Source organism: Apus apus, chromosome 15 (assembly GCF_020740795.1).
Source record: "Apus apus isolate bApuApu2 chromosome 15, bApuApu2.pri.cur, whole genome shotgun sequence".
Taxonomy (NCBI): domain Eukaryota; kingdom Metazoa; phylum Chordata; class Aves; order Apodiformes; family Apodidae; genus Apus; species Apus apus.
Window position 1 is genome coordinate 8289609 of NC_067296.1, and position 20600 is coordinate 8310208.

Sequence of the window (20600 nt, forward strand, 5' to 3'; positions counted from 1 at the left end):
TTCTGCTTTTCCAGCCATACTCCTGGCCTCTCATGGATGATATCTCTGCAGCATGTACCATATGTCCTGCTACGAAGGCAGAGGACCAGATGTTTCCTTTGACTCAGGACTCCCATAAAGCAACTTACTTGAATTAGTTTTATTTTGATCTTGGGAATTCTGTAATTCCTTTTTCATTCTGTGGGGAAACTACCTTCTAAACATTAGATGTTTTCTCACACATGCTTAAGCAACCAGCTAAGAACACAACTGCTTCATTTACCACTATTGCTCAACTATTAAAGTATTTTTGTAATAATAAATTACTGCTTTTACAAATGCATGTAGAATTGCTTCCTCTAAATACATGTTTATTTAGAATTTACCGTGCTTCCAGTTTATATTTTCTTAACTTTATCACAAGTCAGTGATTAACACGACTTTTAAAAGCAACTAGCCTTGATATCTTTTTTTAATCAATTATTAAAATTTTACTGATATTTGTTTCATTCTTTGCTGTATCCTGATTTCTAATTTTTTTCTTAAGATAAAAAAATTAAACTCAATAAAATGCAAACAGTTTGTTCTGACTTCAGCTACGGCCTTTGGAATTATCACCAAATCTGCAGTGTGATGGATGCACCAGAAAGTAGACTATTTAAAGTATTAAATATATTAGCTGAAAGAGGTTCCTTATTCTGTGCGAGAACTTGCATCCAAGATTTCACAATAGATCTGCAGAGCTTCATTAAGGCACTGATAAAATACTTTATTTGGAATTAAAGATTAAGCCAGAGATTTACTAAAATAAGTCAAGTGCATTAAAAAAGAAAAAAGTTGTTTGGTTGTGCTGCACCAAAATTTTGGCTTCTGCAACTTTATGCTGTATAAACTGTGGAGCAAGACTCAGAGGGTTTGGGAAAATATTGTTTTTATATGGCTGGTAAATGCCAATGATCTGTATCTTAAGTAGCACTCCTCAGTAGGAGGTCTTTTCCCATTTCTTTCTGTGGAGTTTCTCTCTATTATGCAGTGTTGCCCGGGGAGGGGGGGGTGCGAGAGAAGAAAAACAAACCAAGAATTTGCAAGGGCAGTTCTAGCTTTCTATCAAGCAGAAAGTCAGCACACAGACTCCTGAACACAAGGAGGCTTGTAGGTTTATGAATAGGGGATTGAAATTTGATTATTTTTTATTACAAACCAAACAGCTGTCCTTTAAATGGAGAGCTTTCTATTAAAATTTAAAAGTGCTCTCCAGAAGTCTGCTGGTTTCATCATTTTAGAACACAAATGGATCTTATCAGTAGGAGGAGAAAAAGAGGTTCAGGGTGGAGGTTTTTTTGCTGTTATGTATAGGAACACAGAAAATACACTACCGTCTACTCTGCCTCACACTGCCCTCCAAAAAGATTAGTCCCTGCAATTCAGCAACCATATTCAAAATAAAACATGATCCAAAGAGGATTCTCCCTTTTTCTCTACAAAGCAAGCAGCTTAGTGAATCTTAAAAAGCTTAACAGGAAAGTGCGTGAAAGAAGTTTCACATACAGGAGCAAAGCTGCAAATCCAAAATACTCCCCAGGGGTGGGGGACCAGGCTGGTGGGGGTGCTGGAGCTGGAGGGGACCCAGCTGGCAGCAGAAGCTGTGCCTGGCAGTGCTGCAGCCTCGGCTCTGCACAGGGCTCAAGGAACCACACACAAAGAGGACAAGAGGATCCCCATTTGAGAAAGCACTTGAATCTGCGGTTACTTCTATCCCCATTCAAAACTGCACATAAGCACGTGCTTATGCTGTGAAGTTGTGCAGCAGTACCCTGTTGCACTGCTTCTTTTCTGTTACAGGCCTGTGCCAATATCCTGAATGGTGCTATTCCACCTCCAAAAAAATGGACCAGCCCTGTAAAGAGTCCAAGGTTAGTCCTACCCAGAGTTTTGTCACTACACTGAAAATTAATGGTTAAGATCAGCTGTTCCAAACATATTTTGGTATTTTCTGCTTCTGGCCTGATGAAGCCTGCCTACTTTTTCTAACTGTACTAATAGATAAGATAAACCAAACCCAACACTCTTCCACCCCTCAGTCATGGTGGCCTCACAAGGTACTTCCTTCCTTCTAGGTGATTCACAGAGGTGACAAGATTTTAATCAGGGGAAAAGTAGATGTTTGGGTCTCCTGAAAAGCTTGAGTACTGAGATTCAGTGAGACAGAAAATTACTCTTCTCCCCAAACCACAAGACAATCAAATAATTTTCTGTGTTTTTCCTACTCTAAACTCTATAGAGTCCCATTCCTGTTCCTGAACCAAATTTGTGTTAAATAAAGTGGCTTAAGATTTTCAGCTAGTCCCCAACTGCCAATCCTCCTTGGTTTCTTTCACAAAATTAGAAAAGTTAAAGGACTGAGGGGGAGGGAAATCATTCATGGGAAACGTAATAGCAATATGAAAAGAACTAAAGGAGAGGTCAAGCCCCTTATAGATCATTGAATAGAATCCAGAGGGCAACTCTTTTATATCTTTAAATAGATGTAGTACACCCCTGTTGGATGAGGCTTTTGTTGGTTGCCAAGCATTTTAAGTGTTGTAGTAAGAACACATTATTAAAAGAGGATTTAATATTCAGAAATTCAAACTCGCTAGTCTGGAGTCACCTCATAATTCTGAGCATGTGAAATACATATATTATCTTAAGCAATTACATTTTAAAAGCAGCTTGATTCTTAAAAGTACAAGTGTTGAAAGTATCATACTTTCATTACACCTAGTTTCCTGCATCTTAATTGAGTGGTATAATAAAGAAACTGGAAATGGAAAAAAAAGAAGCTTAAATTCACTCCATTCCCTTTTTAAAAAACAAAACCCCAGCCTCACCGTCATTATCATGGTATTAGGAGTAACTCCATAGTGAGGCAGCATTCAATTTTTCAAATGAGAATTTAAATGTCTTTGTTAGGTATGGCCCAGCTGTAAACAATGGCCAGAGCCAGGGATCAGATACAGCTGAGCTGCAGCCTGGGCTCACTTACAAATGAGGTCTCCAAGCTCCTCACAGTTGAAGGAAGAGGGCTAAAGATGATGTATAAAAAACCAAACCCCACACAAAAGATACTGACAATATTCAGGAACTGCATCAGTTGCTGCCAGCAGAAGCACACAAAAAACATGGTAACGTATCACAGAGTCTCTTCTAGGCAAAGGACTCGCATGATGCAAGTCACTGTCTGGTACAATCCAGAAAAAACCCTATGAAAACCAGTACTGCATGTCCAGTAAGTGAGGCAACATGCCAGCATGTCAAGCATGTCACCTTAAATTTAACACGTGCACTCACTAGTCTCTTCAGCACAGAGTACTTTTACTTAGTGATTTGTGGTACCCGTGATGAAAGGGTCCCCAGTCCCAGACACAAGAACACAGCCTACCTTCACCCTCATTATTTTAATCTACCTCTGCTTAACCATCTTCTGACAATTTCACAAACCTACGTTTAATTCTTCTAGTAAAATGCTTTTGCAAATTAGCTCAATATGTGGATCCTCCTCCCTTTCTTAAGCACACATCTGTTAGAAGAATATGAATTAGTAGCTTACAGGAATCCTTTTTACATCTGTCTCTCTCCCCAACAGGGTGAACAAGCAAAAAAAACATGCATCACCAAAACTGGAAGAAAAACAAACAAACCACTTTCCAAACAATGTATCACATCTACTATAGCTCCATTCTTGTTTTCTTCCTACTATGCTGTTTGCCTTATTTGCCTCTCCCTTCCTTCACCCATGCAACATTACAGAGCACTTCTGTCACCCCACAGTTTTGCAGGAAGGAAAACAACATTTCCCTTCTGGAAACATCCACCTCCATAATGTGGGATGATACAGATCCAGTTTCACTTTCTTTGGTGACTCGAATCCACCAAGAAGGGACAATAATTGGGGAAGAAGTTTTGGCCTACACAGGGTTAGGAGCAAGCAGGGTTAAAAATATCCTATCAGCTGCATGGAAGCTCTGTCCTGCCTGGTGCACACCACGCAGGGGTGTGTAAATGCACTGGCTGCCCACTCCCATGCCTTGAGTCACTGAGATAATGCTCTGAAGTTTTCTGAAGCAATTAACACACACCTCCCATTAGCTCTGCATCTCTCTGGATAGACTCTGGTCTATCTCTCTGGTATACATTCAGCAAAGCCCAGCATCTGCCTAGTGAGGAGCCCTCCATGAGAAGCCCCCCAGACCCCCAAGCCCTAGGCAGCAGCAGAAAGAGACCACGAAGCCACGAGCCCATAACCCCCTCCCCATTCCTTGAACTCTGCTTCTGTCAGCAGCGTTTGATTGAGTCGCAAGCCCTGGTGCAGCCGTGGCAGGAGGCAGCGGGGGCGCTGGAGCCGCCGAGCTGACCTCTGGCTGTGAGCTTGCTGTAGATCTGCGAGTTCACTTCCTTGTCCCGCATGTAGCATCTGATCTCCTCCGCGGCCTCCCGGATGACGGTAACAGCGAGCACAAATCCCTAAAAGCAACAGAAGGGGGGAAACAGAATGGATGAAAAGGTCAGGAAAAATCACATCTGCCTCTAATAAGAGCAATATTTACCAGTACCAATGCCAACAATCCGCATTTCCTTACTCTATCGTCTCTCACTAAATCAGTGTTACTGTGTGTTCCTGTGCAGAACTCCAAACTGACAACAGACTTGTTTCTTAAAAAAATATGGTTGTTTCTCAGCTTTACCATGAATGCTCTGCCAGCACCTCCCAAGCAAACCTTTGTAAAATTTAGCTGAACACCAGAAATGGCATATTTCATCTCACTTCACAGGTGAGTAACCAAGACTGAGAAGGGTTACATGCAAGTCCAACAAAGACAGGATCTCTCGAATCTCAGTACTCTACCACAGAGCCATCAATGTTATCTCACCTCATCTGAGAGATTTCTTGATATAGAAATCTATACAGAAATTTTATATACATCCTTTTTTGTATAGACAGATATATAAATACACAATGCATATGTATTCATGTATATGTATACACACAACCTACACACTCAGCACTCTAAACACATTAATGTGAAATACTCATCATTGCACATTTGTCTCATGAGGGTTTCAGCCCTACTTTTCTGTGGATATCAGCAGTCATTAATTTTCCTCGTCATGAGGAAAATGCCCACATCGCATCCTTCATTATACAAAAAAACAACTAAATTAATGCAAAGCTAATTATTTATGCAGCTATTACCACAAAGTCATTTTTTATGAGGTACTATTAAGCTCAGACTCACTAAACAGTTAAAACACTCATCCATTATAGTAGAAAAATGAAGTTTTTCCAGCCTGTATTCTGGAATATTGCAACCATGTATGCATTATCTCTGTCAGTAAGAAACTTTTTTAAGGATGGGGGGAGTGTGATGTTAGAAAGTGAGGTTTACATGAAAAACAAACAAAATGTCCATAAATCCCCACCTACCCAAACAGAATAGTTTGCCAGTGGGTTACAATTTCCAACTTTAAGTAACAGCTGTGCACACACCTCCAGAAACTGTGTGTACAAATTGTTAAGCTGGGCACAAAGAGCTCGTGAACCCGAACTCCACAACCACCTCAGCGAAGTCTTGCTGTGGAGCATTGCTAACACTGCCCTACAAAATAACAACTCAAATTCTCACGTATTTTTAAAACAACAAATAATTTAGAATTACCTAAGCTACTAAGACTGAAGGAAGGCAGTTTATTTATTAAAATACTCATGTACACTTCACTTTCTAGCTCTCATAATCCTATATAAAACTAAATAGTCCCTAGTACATACATATGCACCTAAACACATTATCTAGATTAATTAATACCAGTCTGAAAATGCAATGTAGTATCTTTCTGCAGTATGAAAGACACACGAAGAGACCCAAGGATGGGCAATTATTTTTTTAAAATGCTGGTATTCAATTCTGTATTTACAATTGAAAAGAAGAAGCCATTAATGCAATATTTTCAGAGAAGCATTTCACAACCTCAGAGTTCAGGACCACAACCATTTGCGTTGTACCACTGTGGAAGATCTCTCATTCATTCCCACAACCAACAAATCAAGAAAAGAATTAACATTTCTCTTATATTTACAAGCTGCATTTGTGTGTTTAGCTAGAAATTCCTAACTGTTTCCAAAATAAAAAAGCATCAGTTATTTTCAACTTATGTTTCAGCTATTTGAAGAGCCTTCCCATAATCTCCCCAAAATATTCCCACATGTGCCGACTCACTGTGTCATATGTCATTCCATCCCCAACACTCATATTAGCAGCCAATAATGAACAAAGACCTTTCTTATCCTGCTTTCTGGCTGCTCTTATGCCAGTTCTAATTGGTCAACTGGCACAGACAATTCACAACTGTCAGAAAAGAGAGATCTTCTGTGTGCGTGTTTACTTTATTTATAGGACAGGTACTTACAAAACTAGCATTAGATTCATACAGCAAATGCAATAGAGCATACACCCAAGAGAGAATTCAGCTAGATCCAGGCTTCAGTACAAACAGAATGTTATAAGCAATGCCCCAAGGCTCTATTTTACTAGAGTTTCACTGTATCGACAGTCTAAAAGGCACCAAAAAATTGCTTTTCTCCTCCTCAGCTACCTCGAAAGAGCCACAATTTTTTACCACCATCATTTCTTCAATCAGTATACAAGTAGTGTCCTAGAAAGAGCCTTGTTCTTTTTAAATCAATTTCCAATTAGTTTTGTGTAATTTCTTTTAAAGTAAAAAGGACATCTATCCTTGGAGGTTTTAAAAACTCAGGCAGATGAGTTAAACCAACTTATGTTTAAAGACAGCCCCGCTTTGAGCAGGCAGTTGGACAAGATGTCCCTCTGAAACAAAATTATTCTACAATACTATAAGCTGAAGTGCAGCAGAGATAGTCACATAGAAGGAGAAATAATAGTTTTACTGGGATAAAAGAAAAAATAAAACAGGTACCTGTATTTAAGTACGTAAGTGGTTGCAACTGGCTCGTGCAGTGTATTTTAGAGATTTAAGAAGCCCAGTCTATGCAATTATTCCTCTTTCTGTCTTTTGACAGCACCTGAGTTTGTGCTTCAAAACTGATTATTATTGATTTTCTTTGATCACAGGTGAAACACATGGCTCTCAAAACAAAAGGCCAAATAGTTTACAGGAAAAAAGGAGTATATGCACCTTGAGTGAATGTGAATACATTCCTATATATCTATTTTTATATGTGGGAGGTTTGTGGAGTGGGGGTGCTCAGTTTTTTCATTTGTTTTTTACAATGTGGTTAAACTATGAAGCAGCCTGTTGACCTATTCCAAGGCCACAGGTCAAACTGTTTGGCAGGGGAAAATAATTTGCCATCATTGCGCATCTGGCCGCTCATTAAGGTCACTTTTGAAAGGTGCCCTTTGGTCCTTCACTACAGTTGCCAGGCTGGTCTGGGCTCCTGCAAGCATGGATCACCCCAGGAGGGCACAACATCCCACACACCCTCCAGGAGCACACCCTATGTTCAGATGCAGCTGTGAACAACATATACATTGCTCTGGTCTCCAATTCTTTTTTCATGTTATTCACAAAGCCCTGATGCCCTTAAAGTCACCAGGGCCAGGGGCAAGATCTCTGCTCCTCTCATCCCCATCACACCTCTACAAAATAAAACTTAAGGTCAGAACAGGCATCTATGCTACCAGGAGTGCAGAGCAGGCCTGAAGAAGTAAGCCAACAAAATTATTTAAGGCACAGACTTTAATCCTACAGAGAAGGCAAGACAAGAAATTATGTCAAACACTGAAACTTTCTTGAATAAATAAACCTTAAATGACCTACCAGAGGAACCCAGTATGTGTAAAGTGCGCCAAGTCTCATTTCAACAACAAATTGAGAGCAGGCCAGAAGCAAGAAATAAAGGTTGAAGAAGTATTTGAACTGGTTGAACAACACCTACAAAAAAAAAAAAAAAAAAAAAAAAAGAGGACAGAGGAGATTAATGGAGTTCAGAAGTTATGCTTACTGTACTACTCACGAGAAACATTTTTGCATGCTTCTCTAGCATCAACATGCTACCTTAGGGCTGTCTTAAAGTAGTCCTGGACAGTCAGGGCAGATGCATGTCTGGTTTGCTGCTGTTCTAAGGCAGCCTTTGCAGGACGCCCACCAAACAGAACCCAAACATAATTATTTCCTCCAGCTCAAGGTTCTGCACCTCTCTACTGTAAAACCACTAAAATTGGGGAAATCACTGGTGTGGGATGATGAAAAGCGACTTTTTTCACACTTACCCCAGGGAGAAATGTAAAAAAATTGTATTTCTGATTGTTGATCACATTGCGAGGGTATCTCTGGTCTCTCTTCTCTGGGTGGCCAAGCCAAACAGTACGAGGTCTTGGGTCTCTCCTCCCACAGCATGTTAAGCACTCACAACACCTACAGAAGGTACATTAATTAATGAGTTAATTTTTAACACATTACTATGACTCACCCACTTTATTCTTGCTCTATTAAATATTCTCATTATTCCATTATCCAGCTGTTCAAAATAACTGCTGATTTTTCACTTTTTCAACTCAGGCTTATATTAAAGCCATTACTTTGGCATAATTTCTGACCTTTGCTAAAAGGTTACTCAGGAATTCAGGAAAGCCACACCAACATCACTAAAATTGATAGAGTAATTAAAGGATTTCCCCTTTACTCCAGGGGAGATATTTAAAATCCACCTGTGAGATGTAAGGTAACTGGCTCTGAGCACCTGTACAAACCACCAGAACACAACGTGGCACCAAGGGTCACCTCAGCAGCCCCAACCCAGTCAGTGCCCTCACCTCCCCCTGCTGCCGTTGGGGAGCTCTGGACTCACCACAGTCAATAAACAAATCCCAGCGATAGAACACGAGGCCTGTATTTGAAATTACCCCAGCTGAAACTTCCTCCAGCACACAGCTGCGTGTCATACACGACAAAACCACATTCCCTGTTTTGGAAACCACTGCAGGGCCTACGAACTTCAGGCTAGAGGCTGCTTTTCTCAACCAAAAGACCCAGGGATCAGGCTCTAGAAAAATGTGGAGGGTTAACAGATAACGGATTAAACAAGGGTAACACCAGAGAACTGCTACCTTCTCTCCACGGCCGGAGCCAGAGCCCTCAGGGCGTCCCATCCCGCCCGACACCCACTCGAGCTGCCTCATGGGGCCTACAACTGGGCTGCCCCAGCCAGTGAAAACTTGGCTCTCACACAAATTGTAGTGAATGAAACCATGCCCTGCTCAATGTAACAGGTCCTTGCTTGAGGCAACGAATCAACAGTGTCAGTTACTTCATGGGAGACGCAAGGATTTATCAGCAATCCCTCGTGCCTTGAAAAAGCCTCTGTTCAAAATTGCACCATTGTACCCTCCCAAACCCTAAAGACACTTTTTTCTGTTGTCACTGCTTCTTACGGAAAGCCAACCTCTCTCCAAGCCCCCCTGCCCTTTTAAAAATAGCCCTATTGAATTTCATTGACATTTGGGAAAGGCAGATTGATAAGCAAAAGCTTCAGAGCTCTTACAAGCATCCTCCCAGAAACCACTGCTAAGATCTGCCTTGAATCAGGGTATTCTGCCACGTAAGTTCAGTTGCATACACACTTGACCAAAATATGTAACTATTCAAGGACATACATAAAGCATTCAACTCTTGAAGTCACTGTCTTTCCAGAAGATACATGCAGCATGATGAATACAGTTCAGACCTCACCACACAAAAGGTGGTTTCCTATCAAGATACCATTTTTTAATGTTTTATGCCCTGCTGGATGCAAATAAACAGGAAAAAGTGTTATCACTTAAGTCAATTCCTTCAGTAGACAAGAGGAATAAAAACCAACTTTGCATTCAGAACTAAAGAGAAGGTGTCACCATGTGATTCAGTGCTCCATCAGCAGACACAGACATTAACTTCACAAGGATGACTTGCAAGATAATTTCTCAAAAGCTTTTAAAACTAGACAAATGGATTTTTGCATAATCAAATTACTTTGACATTATTATATTTCATTAAGAGTGGCAGATGAGTCCTGAAAAGGTGGATTTTCTCTAGTCTGAGCTCTAGAGTAACCTAAGCCTTAAGCGTACAGGTGCCACCCAAGCACAGGTTTTCTCACTCAAAGCAGCTTTCAGACCAAAATGCTGACAAGACAGAGCACCACATAGCACCCACACATCAGCAGTGAAGGAACATGAAATCACAAGTTTTAGATGATGCCAAATGTCTCTTACCAGCTCCATGTAAGTTAAATCCCCCACAATTCCAAAACCTGAATACTTGTGAGGTCCCCCAATTTTAATACCAATCCCACTGCTTTCACCTACACACATTTATCACTGACCATCTAGAGATGAGCTTTATCAAAGCATCTGTAGTTGACAACTCTGACTTGAAAACTCTTCAGTTTGCAAACTCTTCTTCTACTGAAGAAGAGAAAATTAGGAGAATGCAGGAAAATCTGACAGGAATAAACACAGTGGATAATGCGAAAATTTCAAAACCCTGATAGCGATGGACACCTAAATGAAATTACTGGAATAAAATAATTTGGAGATACTTTACTGTTCAAGTATATATGAGAATCATCAGACTTCCCACAGACTTGTAGCACCACTACAGCCATCTTTGCTTACCTTCAGACAGGGATGCTGCCTGTTATTCTGAATTTATACCATTTCTAAGACAGTGGACTTCCATCTTTGACTATTCCCTAGGTAGTACCCTAAAAGTAACCGACTTCAAAAAGTTACAGTCACCACTGAAACTGACATATTTTGTCAAACCTACAAACTTCTTTTCTTGTTAAGAAAAATTCACTAGTAGATCTTTTTTCCCCACACAGTTGTGCTTAATAGCCCACATGTGAAAGGCAGTTACCAACAGGAGACAAACAGTAAAGTTTGTGTTAAACACTCAAATTCATAAACTCCACTTCAGAAGTATCTTTATTAGCTTAATACCTTTTAATTGCAGTTTTCTTCTGTGTTTGTAGATGAAGACCAGAGACAAATAGTGACTTGTATCCCAAATATATTTTAATGGAAAATACTGAAAATTGTGGTATTTGGATTGCAACAAAATATAGATAAGCCCTATGGATGGGGGGGGGGGGAAAAAACAAGAAAAAAAATTGTTTTCCTTCTTTCATGATGGAGAAAACCACACAAGACTAGACTTGATTTTATGTTTTAATGACTGTGAATTCAGAATAACCTCTGTGATAACACTCCAAGTAAGAGGCTTTGCCCAGGGGACCAAACCTGGTGTCCACACACTCTGTTTCATCACAACTTGCTTCCCAGTTAAAGAGAGAGTCAGTCTGTTCTTGTAATCAGACATCTGAAACCAGTTACCTTTGTTTATTTTTTAGGCTGGGCTGTTCTCCACAGCCTCTTTCAGGGATTGTACTCAACAGCAAAAATACCTAAATACCTATATCATAATATTTACAATAGGATAAGACTCAAAGAGGGTACTGCTATAGTTTAGTAAATTTTTTACCTGGGCTGGTAATTTTTTTTTTAAAAGCAAAATTCACCAATATGTTCCAAAGAACTTTCCAAATATTTAGACAGAACTTCAAAACAATACCTAGATCTCCAAAGCAGACTTCCAGACATTTTAATAAGCTAAATGGCTTTTCAGCATTTTTGCTTCATGAATGTATTAAAAAAATGGCAAATTAACCCCACAACCTAAGCAGAACATTTTACCTTAAGAAAAACACGCTCTGCCAAAATGCTTACATACAAGTATATATTGCTGTTAGTCTTTTCCAAATCACCAGGAACCCACTACTCTGAATGCTAATATTTAGCACTGCAAAACTGCTTACAATTGCATGGTCCTAAATGAAATGGCAGCCCCTGACACTGACAGCACCTACAGAGGGCGCGGAAGTAGAAGACAGTTGCACAAAAGTCCAATAACCCAAAATTTAGCCCACGTTCTGCAATTAAAGCCATCGCCTCTTGCAGTGTTCACACTGCAAAGAGGGAAGAAGTTCCTGAAAGAATTTTAACTTACAAATTTAAGGTTTTATAGTCAATCTAAAAATAATGCAGTTCCAAGTAGAAGCAAGAAAGTGCATGGGAGAATCTGCTGTGTAAAAATAAGTTTTGTGAAATTCCTGCCTGGCTAGAGACAGTTTTTGCAAGCCCCTGAATTAGAGTGAAAGCAAACTGAAAATCTAATTAGACAAACAGAAGAAAAACTTCCTGCCTAGCAAGTTTTTGAAGGTAATTATCAGTAATATCAATGCTCAAGTAAAGAACATCCAGTGTTTCTGCTAAGAAGTCCCCTACACAGCCTTTCAGCATGAGGGTTCCACGCAACGTAGAGGAATTTGTTAAAAAAAAGTCCGACCAATGAACACAATACTACAACCAGCAAAAACAGAGTCGCATGTTGCAACACTCTAACTGGGGAGGTTTATCAGCACTCAGGAATCCCATTACATCATTTTCTTGTAGCCTCCTCTGGAGCCTGTAGTGCTGAGCAATGAACTCCTGCCCCCACGGCTGAAAATCCTGAAAATCAGCAAACGCTGATCTTTATCCTATATACATTCAAAGATCCCCAAAGAGTTTTTGTTATGAAGGCAACTAGTCAATCCTAATGCTGGCATTTAATTCTTAACTATCCTGTGACCTTGCTCTCTCCTCTTGCCCCACAAACCCCGCAGCACACTGCCAGTGCCTTGCCAGGCAAGCACAGAGCAGAAATCCACAATCCAGCCCGGGGCTAGCAGGAACATTAAGCAGTGACAGTTACCTCTGCACACTAATTGTGCAAACGCCAGTCCATGGCTTGTGGAAATAAGCTGGAAAAGGAGCTTTTCGTAAGAACACAGACATTTCTCAAGCACAGAACCATGTCTCTCCTTTTAAAGGCAGATGTTTATTATCTACCTGCAAATATACTCCATTGCCATAATTTATTTTTTTTTAACTTTTAAATGATGTCTTAAACTTCATTAAGAATACATTACTAAGCTCATTAGTTCTACTTTAAAATCCTCTATGTGACATCTGTGATCCTTACAAAGCGCTTTACATGAACAGGAGTGGCTGCAACAGCAAATCATGTTTTAATGAACTAATGGCAGGTTTCATTAATGTGCTCAGAGTCACGAGCAGACAGGACAGTTTCACTACCTGGATCCTTTCTGTCTTACATGTGCAGATGCTGCCATGTGAGTAAACACTGGTCTCCACAGCCACTTCTATTACTGCACCAGGTTGCGTTAGCACAACACATGGTGCAACACCAGTGAAAGCCCAGCACACACTGGCACTGCACTTCTGCTGCACACTCACAGGAGCCAAAGCTGAAGTTCCCAAAGCTGCCAAGGACTTGTACTGCAAGGAGAGATGGCCACGCTTACGTACAAAGTCCTGGGCTGTGCAGCTGAATATCTGACTTGAGAAGCCAATGTTCTGAGATGACAAAACACAACTCATACTAAGAGGAAAAATCACAAAGAGTTAGGGAAAGAAGATGGGGGGTGAACCTAAAAAAGAATGTTTCAGACAGTCTCATTTTCCCTTCTCAAAAAAACCCAAAAACCCCACAACCACTCAGAAGCATATCTTTCAATATGAACTGTATCCAACATTTGGAGTTCTGTAAGTGGTGTGGCTCTTAATCTGCATAGGGATCTCTATGAATGGGGAGGTGGTGAAGTGCACAAAGTCTACTGTATACTTCACTTGGGATGATCTTTGTTTACAAAAACACATTCTTAGTGATGATGTAAGAAGGAGTAATATGACAGATTGACTGTCAGATGCCAGATGAACACCCTTTACCAAGAAGCAGTTTTTATTTATAAATGCATCGTGTTTGATGGAGAAGTATTTGACAGAGCAAATGAAAAATGCTTTCATGGACATTTTTCATGTGAAACAAGCCTAATGGAAAAACAGTGTCACATTTGTCTAATACTGGGGTAGTATTTGTCAAATTAGTGCTGAAGTTAATCAACATATTTAATCATTTCTACAACAGGCATATTTCTCGGATTATGATTCTATGTTCCGCACAGGCTGTGCTCTTAAGTCCTTGGCTCCTTTAATATACAAACCAACCTTCCACATTTCATTATTTTAAAAGCATATAAAGATTTTTCCATTGATTTAAAAAAAACAACCAACCAACACCCAAAACACCAACACAGAGCCTTTATATGCACCTCCAAATGATTCAAACATTCCTGTTTCAGACTATGCGACAGCACAGCTGGGGTGGCTGAGGAAGGGGCCAGGAGCACGGCTGTTCCCACAGCCCACCCCTGCCCATCCACCCAGTGCAGAACAGCTCGGCTGTGGGAAACCAGCCCAGCTCTGCACGTGCCCAGGCACACCCACACGCAGGCAGACGGAGGGCAGGAGCTCCCATCTCTCTCTGTTGACTTTGAAATGGAATTTGCCATTTTAAATAGAGCCAGAGTACACACGCACATACAATGGAATGGCAGCACAAAATGTTACTGTAAAGCTCCTCCTTCCCTGTCTCATTCCCCATTCTTCCTCCCATGTTTCTGCATCAGGGCCTTTCTATACTGTAGAGGCATGAGCACAGCAGTTTGCTGGTTTCAAAAACATGCCTTGCAGGATTGTGGACTGAGACCATAAGCTATTTAGGGAAAAACTTGTGTCTTGCACTAAAGGGCGCGTCGGGGGTGCTTAAGGAACCTGCAGTTCCCATCCCAGCAGAGCTCAGCCCCTGGGAAGCTCAGACTCGCTTGCCATCCCACCAACAGTCCTGCTGCAGCTAACGCTATCCTTCTCTCCTAAGTGGCATATATCTCAACAGTGGCTTTCAGAGTGCTGCAAAGCATTTGCAAGAATATGGCTGAATTCAAGGCATACAGCTACAGAATTCAGAGCTTAGCCTTTGATTGCAGCAAGGACGATCCACATTAAAGTTACTCTCAGGAACAGATCACCACTTCTTCCACTGGTTTATTAAGCACATGGTTTCTCTTTGACACAGACCTCAGCTGTCTGTACCATCATTCATCTCTGCAAGGCTACTGTGCAAGTTCCTCCCTGGCTCCTCTTCAAAGTATGCTGGAGGCTGAGGCTGTAATGAAAGCCTTGCTTGGATGACACCTGCCCTTTGCTGCCTACGTGAGAATCAGGCATTTCTTTTCTATGATGTCATTCAGTACAAGAACAGAAATCTGTTCCCCACTCCAGAAGGCCCCACCAACAAAACTCTCTGCCTGAGACACTTGCTCTGACTGGTGTGAGGAAACCCCCACAGTAGAAACTGCAGTCAGGCAGTTCCCAAATAGTTACTGCTCCAAACAAAAACCCCAAATCCAAGTTATTCAGACTGCTATTGAAAAAAATACAACCCAATCTTCCTTCACAAATTAATGCTGCCAGAATTTCTTGCTAACACTGGAAACATCATCTCTGTGACTGCTAATCAGGTAGAGCCCACAACCAAAAACCACAGCTTAGGTTAGAAGAGGGCAATTTCTGCTATATCCTACTAACCACATCATAATACCCAAGAGGGCCTTGGTGGAGATTAGAGAACTTTAGGAAAATAAATAATTCAAGAAGCTTTGAGAAATTTCTCAGACATCCACCCCTCCTTCATCCCTTTGAATCACGTCATGGAATATAAGGCCATGGTGGCTGCACCTTGTGGAACTTGCTCAGTGATGCCTGTTACACAGGCACTGGGGAATTACTTGCTGCATCACACACACCTCCCAGCCCAGTATCAACTAGCACAGACACTGCTACTTCAGCTCCTAGAAACAATGTTGATACTAAGGAATAATTCTAATAATGAATAAACTATGTATAACAACTTCAGGTAGAGGAACCTAAATCGAAACTACCGATCAAAACCATAACAAACAAGGGAAAAAGTATCAATTTCCTCTTGTTCTAACAATCAAGATTTCCTATGATATTTTGAATTATTTTGCTATTATCACTTACCACAGTTTAAAAAACAAATTATCCAGGGACAAACGAAACACTGCAATAACTGACAGCCAGGTGACTTGGATACCCTGTACCCCTACCTCACTGTATACAAACCAACCTGTCTGGATAGTGGTGCAATTTCCTACTGAAACGGTATCAAAGGATCATTTTTCTTTTTAACTTCCTGCATGGGAATACCAGTATAAATATACACATACATCTCCTTTAGGAACACAGCCCACACTCAGGATATTGTATTGCTTTAACAGACAAAAAGAGAGCCTCCTGCATTTAGACACAGACCTTTGTCACAGATCCGAAATAAAGCATTTCTGGTCCAACCCTACTCCTCAGCAAAGGCCGAGCGCTCGCCCAAGCACCAGCCGGTAATTCTCCAGCCCCGCACCCAGCGCGGCAGCGGGGATGATGACAAGCAGGCCGGGCAGCCGGGATGACAAGCAGGCCGGGCAGCAGGGCTGGTGCCCGGCAGCCGGTGACTGCCCCTCTCGCCCAGGGCGTTTGCTGCCCCACTTCTCCGGGCCGGGCCCGGCGACCATCAGCCGCTCTCGCCGCTGCTCAAGCACCCCTTTGTCTGGAGGGCTCTAAAGCAGAAGGCGCTGAGGTTAAGGGCCGGCGGGGATGATGTTGTCCCCACGCAAGGAGCTGCCAACCGGCGGCTGAGCGCTGGCCCCGCTCTCCCCGGCCGCAGCGCAGCACCGCCCGGCAGGATCCAACCTCCGCCCGGGCGTGCCACGGCAATGGCGTCAGGAGCAACCTGTCAGCGGCAGCCTGCCTCCCCTCGCCTCCTCCTCCTCCCGGTCTCGGACCGCGGCCGCGCAGCGCTGGGCTCCCGCCGGCGCTCCGCTGCCTCGCCGCGCCCCGCACATCCCGCAGAGGCCCCAGTGCGGGGGCCGCCCCCAGACGAGGGGCCCGGGGGTCGCGCCGCCCGCCCCCGCAACACAGGCGGCGGCCGGGCGAGGAGCGGGGCCCGGGGCCTGCGGGAGCTGCCGCCCCGCGCAGCAGCTCACCCGCTGCGGTGCTTGCTGTCCATCCGCTTCTTCTGCCGGACCGGCTGCAGCGGGATGTTGTCGGTCATGGCCGCGGCTGCCGGGGCGGAGCGGGGCGGGATGCGCTTCCCAGCAGCGCCTCGGCCCGGCCCGCCGCTGTCTGGCGGCTCCGCCGAGGGGGCCGGGCTCGGCGCCGCCGGGCTCCCAGCACGCAGGTGCCGCGCCCGCTCCGCCCGCCCCGGTGCGCTCCGCCCTCCCGGACCGGTTCGCTTCTCTCTCCCGGGCCGCGCTGCAGCTCTCCGCTCCGCCTGCTTGCCCCGGAGCGCCCGGTCCGGTTCGGCTCCGCGGGGCCAGGTCCGGATCCGCCCCACCCCGGACAGCCCAGCCCAGCCGTCTGTCTGCCCCCGGCACTTGCTCTTACCTTTAGCCGCGCACCTGGGGCTCCGGGCCGGGTCCTGCCGGGCCGCCCGCGCCCGCTGCCCTCCTTCCTCGCGCTGCTCCGCTCGCCTCGTCTCCATTTCCCGCCCAGGTCACACCTGGAGCTCAGCACTGCCGTTCCGGCACCACTGGCCTTCTACACCCACCACCTTGGCACCCGTGGCCTCCTGCGTGTCACCCCAGGCAAAAGGCCCACGCCACGTCCCGTATGTCCTCAGCCTTCTGTAGCCAGCACAGACGTGCAAGTTACATCTCCCTTTCTTTACACTCACCACCCACGTTACAGGGTTGTGCTTTACGATGCTGTTGGTCACACCCTTCTTTCTCGGTGACCTTAACCCACTGCTGACAGTGCTGATTTCGGGATCCCAATTCAGATTTCCTCCCCCAATTTAGGCATAAAACTGCTCTAGCTTTCCTGTTTCATTACTTCAAGCTTTTATTTACAATCACAGTGACTAAATCTTCATTAAAACTAACTAGACTAATCAGATTCCAGCAAAGCACTAGCCTACAGAAGCTGAGATATGTGCTTGGCCTGACAAACTTCGTCTTTTATCAAACAGGGTTCCTGGATCCCACCTTAGTCTTTCCCACCAGCTCCTTTGTAGTCCTGTCCCAGCTAATCTCTGCTCAATGTGTCTTTGACACCTGTTCTGTCTTCTCCATCCACTTGGCCTGCTTCACTCCAACTCTTTTATCTCCATGTCTTCTTGGCCATGAGTAAGACATACTATTATGAAAAAAAATGGTCAAGACAAGTATTCACATAACACATTCTTCGTAAAATGTGGACTGTCTAATTCCATCTAGAAAAACACAAATAGGGAAGTCTAACAGAGTAAATAGTATCTGGCCAGTCACCAGAAACTGTGATGAAAGTCTGGTGGGAGCTCGGTTAAAGTCAGTGGAGAAAACAAGTTATTAAGCAAATGTTGGTAATAGTAACAAAGAAAAAAATTTTCAGAGTGTGTAACTAGTTAGGTGATGGCCCCGTGTCAGTGTCACAGCTGGTCAGTGGGGATCCAGCCCCCACCCCTTCCGAATCGTTTCCTCCTGCTTCTCTGTTCCCCTGTAATCCTTTCCTCTCTGTGTGGCTGTGCTCTAAATCAGCTCTGCAAAGGGACTGGTTTTACAAAAAACAACTGTCTAGGAGAGCTCCTTTATTTATTTATTCTAATCAAATCCCATTAGGGGTTGGGTGCTGAGTGCAGCCTGTGAACAGCCAAGCAGTACCAGTGAGAGCGCCACAGCCTTGGGAGGGCACAGTCTTGGGCTGGGAGCTTCGTCAGCTGGATTCACCTCAAGGGGGATCATAACGTGAGTGTCAGACATGTTCTGGCACCCAAGCCTTGCCCACACTGAGCACAAGCTGTGCCTATGGCTGCTGTGGGCAGATGCCTGTAGATGCTGATAGTACCCAGCTGACAAGGTTACCATTTTGGTAAGAGTGCTTCAGCCACCGTGGGTATATGTTTGATCCTGCACAGCCACCCCAGTGAGGGCAGCAAGCCTGCTGTCAGTGGTGCCAGTGCAGCTTCTTCCTGTTTGAAACCACCAAGATTTACACAGGTGCACCTCTACAGACAGAAGAAATGCCCAGTGCAGATAAAGGTGGTACAAAATAGTCAGATCTCTACAACCATCTCAGCATCTTACACTGCAGTCCCGGTCACCACTGAAACTCTTTCCAGACCATGGCCAGTTTATTTCACATCCCTTTGCAAACAGTCTGTAAAATCCTTCACTAAACAAATCAGGTACTACCCCAAGACTCACCGTGCCTACTCACACTTGCAGCTGTATTTAGACCACTTACAATGTGTCTCATTTAGTTGTTGTAGCCACTCCTTACAGCTGCCGGCAGTCCCAGGCTGCTAGATCTTGTCTGCCTGCAGAGTGAATTTAAACAGCTCATGGTTCTGCAAATCACACTGAGGGCAGAAAATGGGCAGGTAAGCCCAAGTTTAAGTTCAAAATCACCATTTGTTTTAATACAATAAAAAGTAGCCTATACCAAAATAACTGGGGTTTCTTTTAAGATAAGGGATGTTTGTGTGTGTCTTAAAATGTGCTCAAGGTAATTTTAAATAATAGTACTTTCCAAGTAAAAAATGAAGACTATTAAAAAAACAAAAAAACCCCACAGAAACAAACAAACAAACCACAAATAATATGTTAAAAAAGGAAAGAGCAGCAAATAGTGAGTTTCTGGAAAGCTCTCTTGCCTTTCCTGCCCTTACTGCATTCTAGCGCAGGTTACGCTGTAGATTACACCAGCACAAAAACTGCAATTGCCATTTAATTTTTTTCTTTACAGTTGAAGCAGAGTCATCCTGACATTTTGTAATAAGGACATTTCAGCAACGTAATTAATAGTTACACCAGTTTCAGGCACCAGTACCGAGAATGTTTAGGAAAATATTTCAATGCCATTTTAACTAACACAGTATTACTACAAAAACTGTTTGTAGAACTAACTTTTAAACTGTATTTAAATTTAGTAATACAATGTTTTAGCTTCTTATTTCTCAATCAACTGTTCCTATCCACTCATGGAGACAACTGAAGTAGAAACAGGAATCCCTTCTCAACAAACATTTCAGCTCATGAAACATATTTGCTCAAGTTTTTTCCTCATCTTCAATGGCAGATTTTTTTTTTTTAATGAGAGAAAAGGAATTCACTTCAAATGATAATTTAATAAAAGGAGCAACTGAAGACCCTAAACAGGATGTTGTACTTGACCAAACCTGTCACAAGTAACAACACCATTGCCACAAAACCACTGGCCTAATGCTGTAGCTGGCCAAAATGATAATCCTGGCCTCCAGCCTTGAGGCTCAATCTATAATGAAAATAAAACTTATCAAATGTCACTGTTATTTGCTTTAAGGTGGAAGCGGCATTGGGTTTTAAAACAGCCAATGTTCTTTTAAGCACCACATTTTGGCCCTTGATAACTTTGTGTTTCAGACAGCAGTGAAGGACATTGCTCCTTTATATGAAGCAGCTAAACTTCTTTCACATCACTTCATTACGTTGCCCAATGCTGCCAATTCATACTACACATCTGCTAGTTAAAAGAATATGATTTTTCATAATTTGAAAGCTATATCTGCGGGGTTTTTCTTCCAGAACTTTTTTTGCCCAGATGATTAAATTAACACCACAGCAAGCAGAGTTT

At 43.0% G+C, this 20600-nt stretch overlaps 1 protein-coding gene across 1 annotated transcript in view; it reads right to left on the bottom strand.

Moving 5' to 3' along the window:
• Nucleotides 1-17114, bottom strand: part of ATP9A (ATPase phospholipid transporting 9A (putative)) — a 59491-nt gene extending 42377 nt beyond the window's left edge. Inside the window, exons 1-4 of the mRNA XM_051632803.1 lie at nucleotides 16997-17114; nucleotides 8268-8412; nucleotides 7816-7929; nucleotides 4374-4482 (exon numbers count right to left, since the gene is read on the bottom strand). Coding sequence (XP_051488763.1) covers nucleotides 4374-4482; nucleotides 7816-7929; nucleotides 8268-8412; nucleotides 16997-17064 — 436 coding nt within the window. The 5' untranslated portion in view covers nucleotides 17065-17114. The remainder of the gene's footprint in view (nucleotides 1-4373; nucleotides 4483-7815; nucleotides 7930-8267; nucleotides 8413-16996) is intronic.
• Between the last annotated feature and the right edge of the window lie 3486 nt (nucleotides 17115-20600).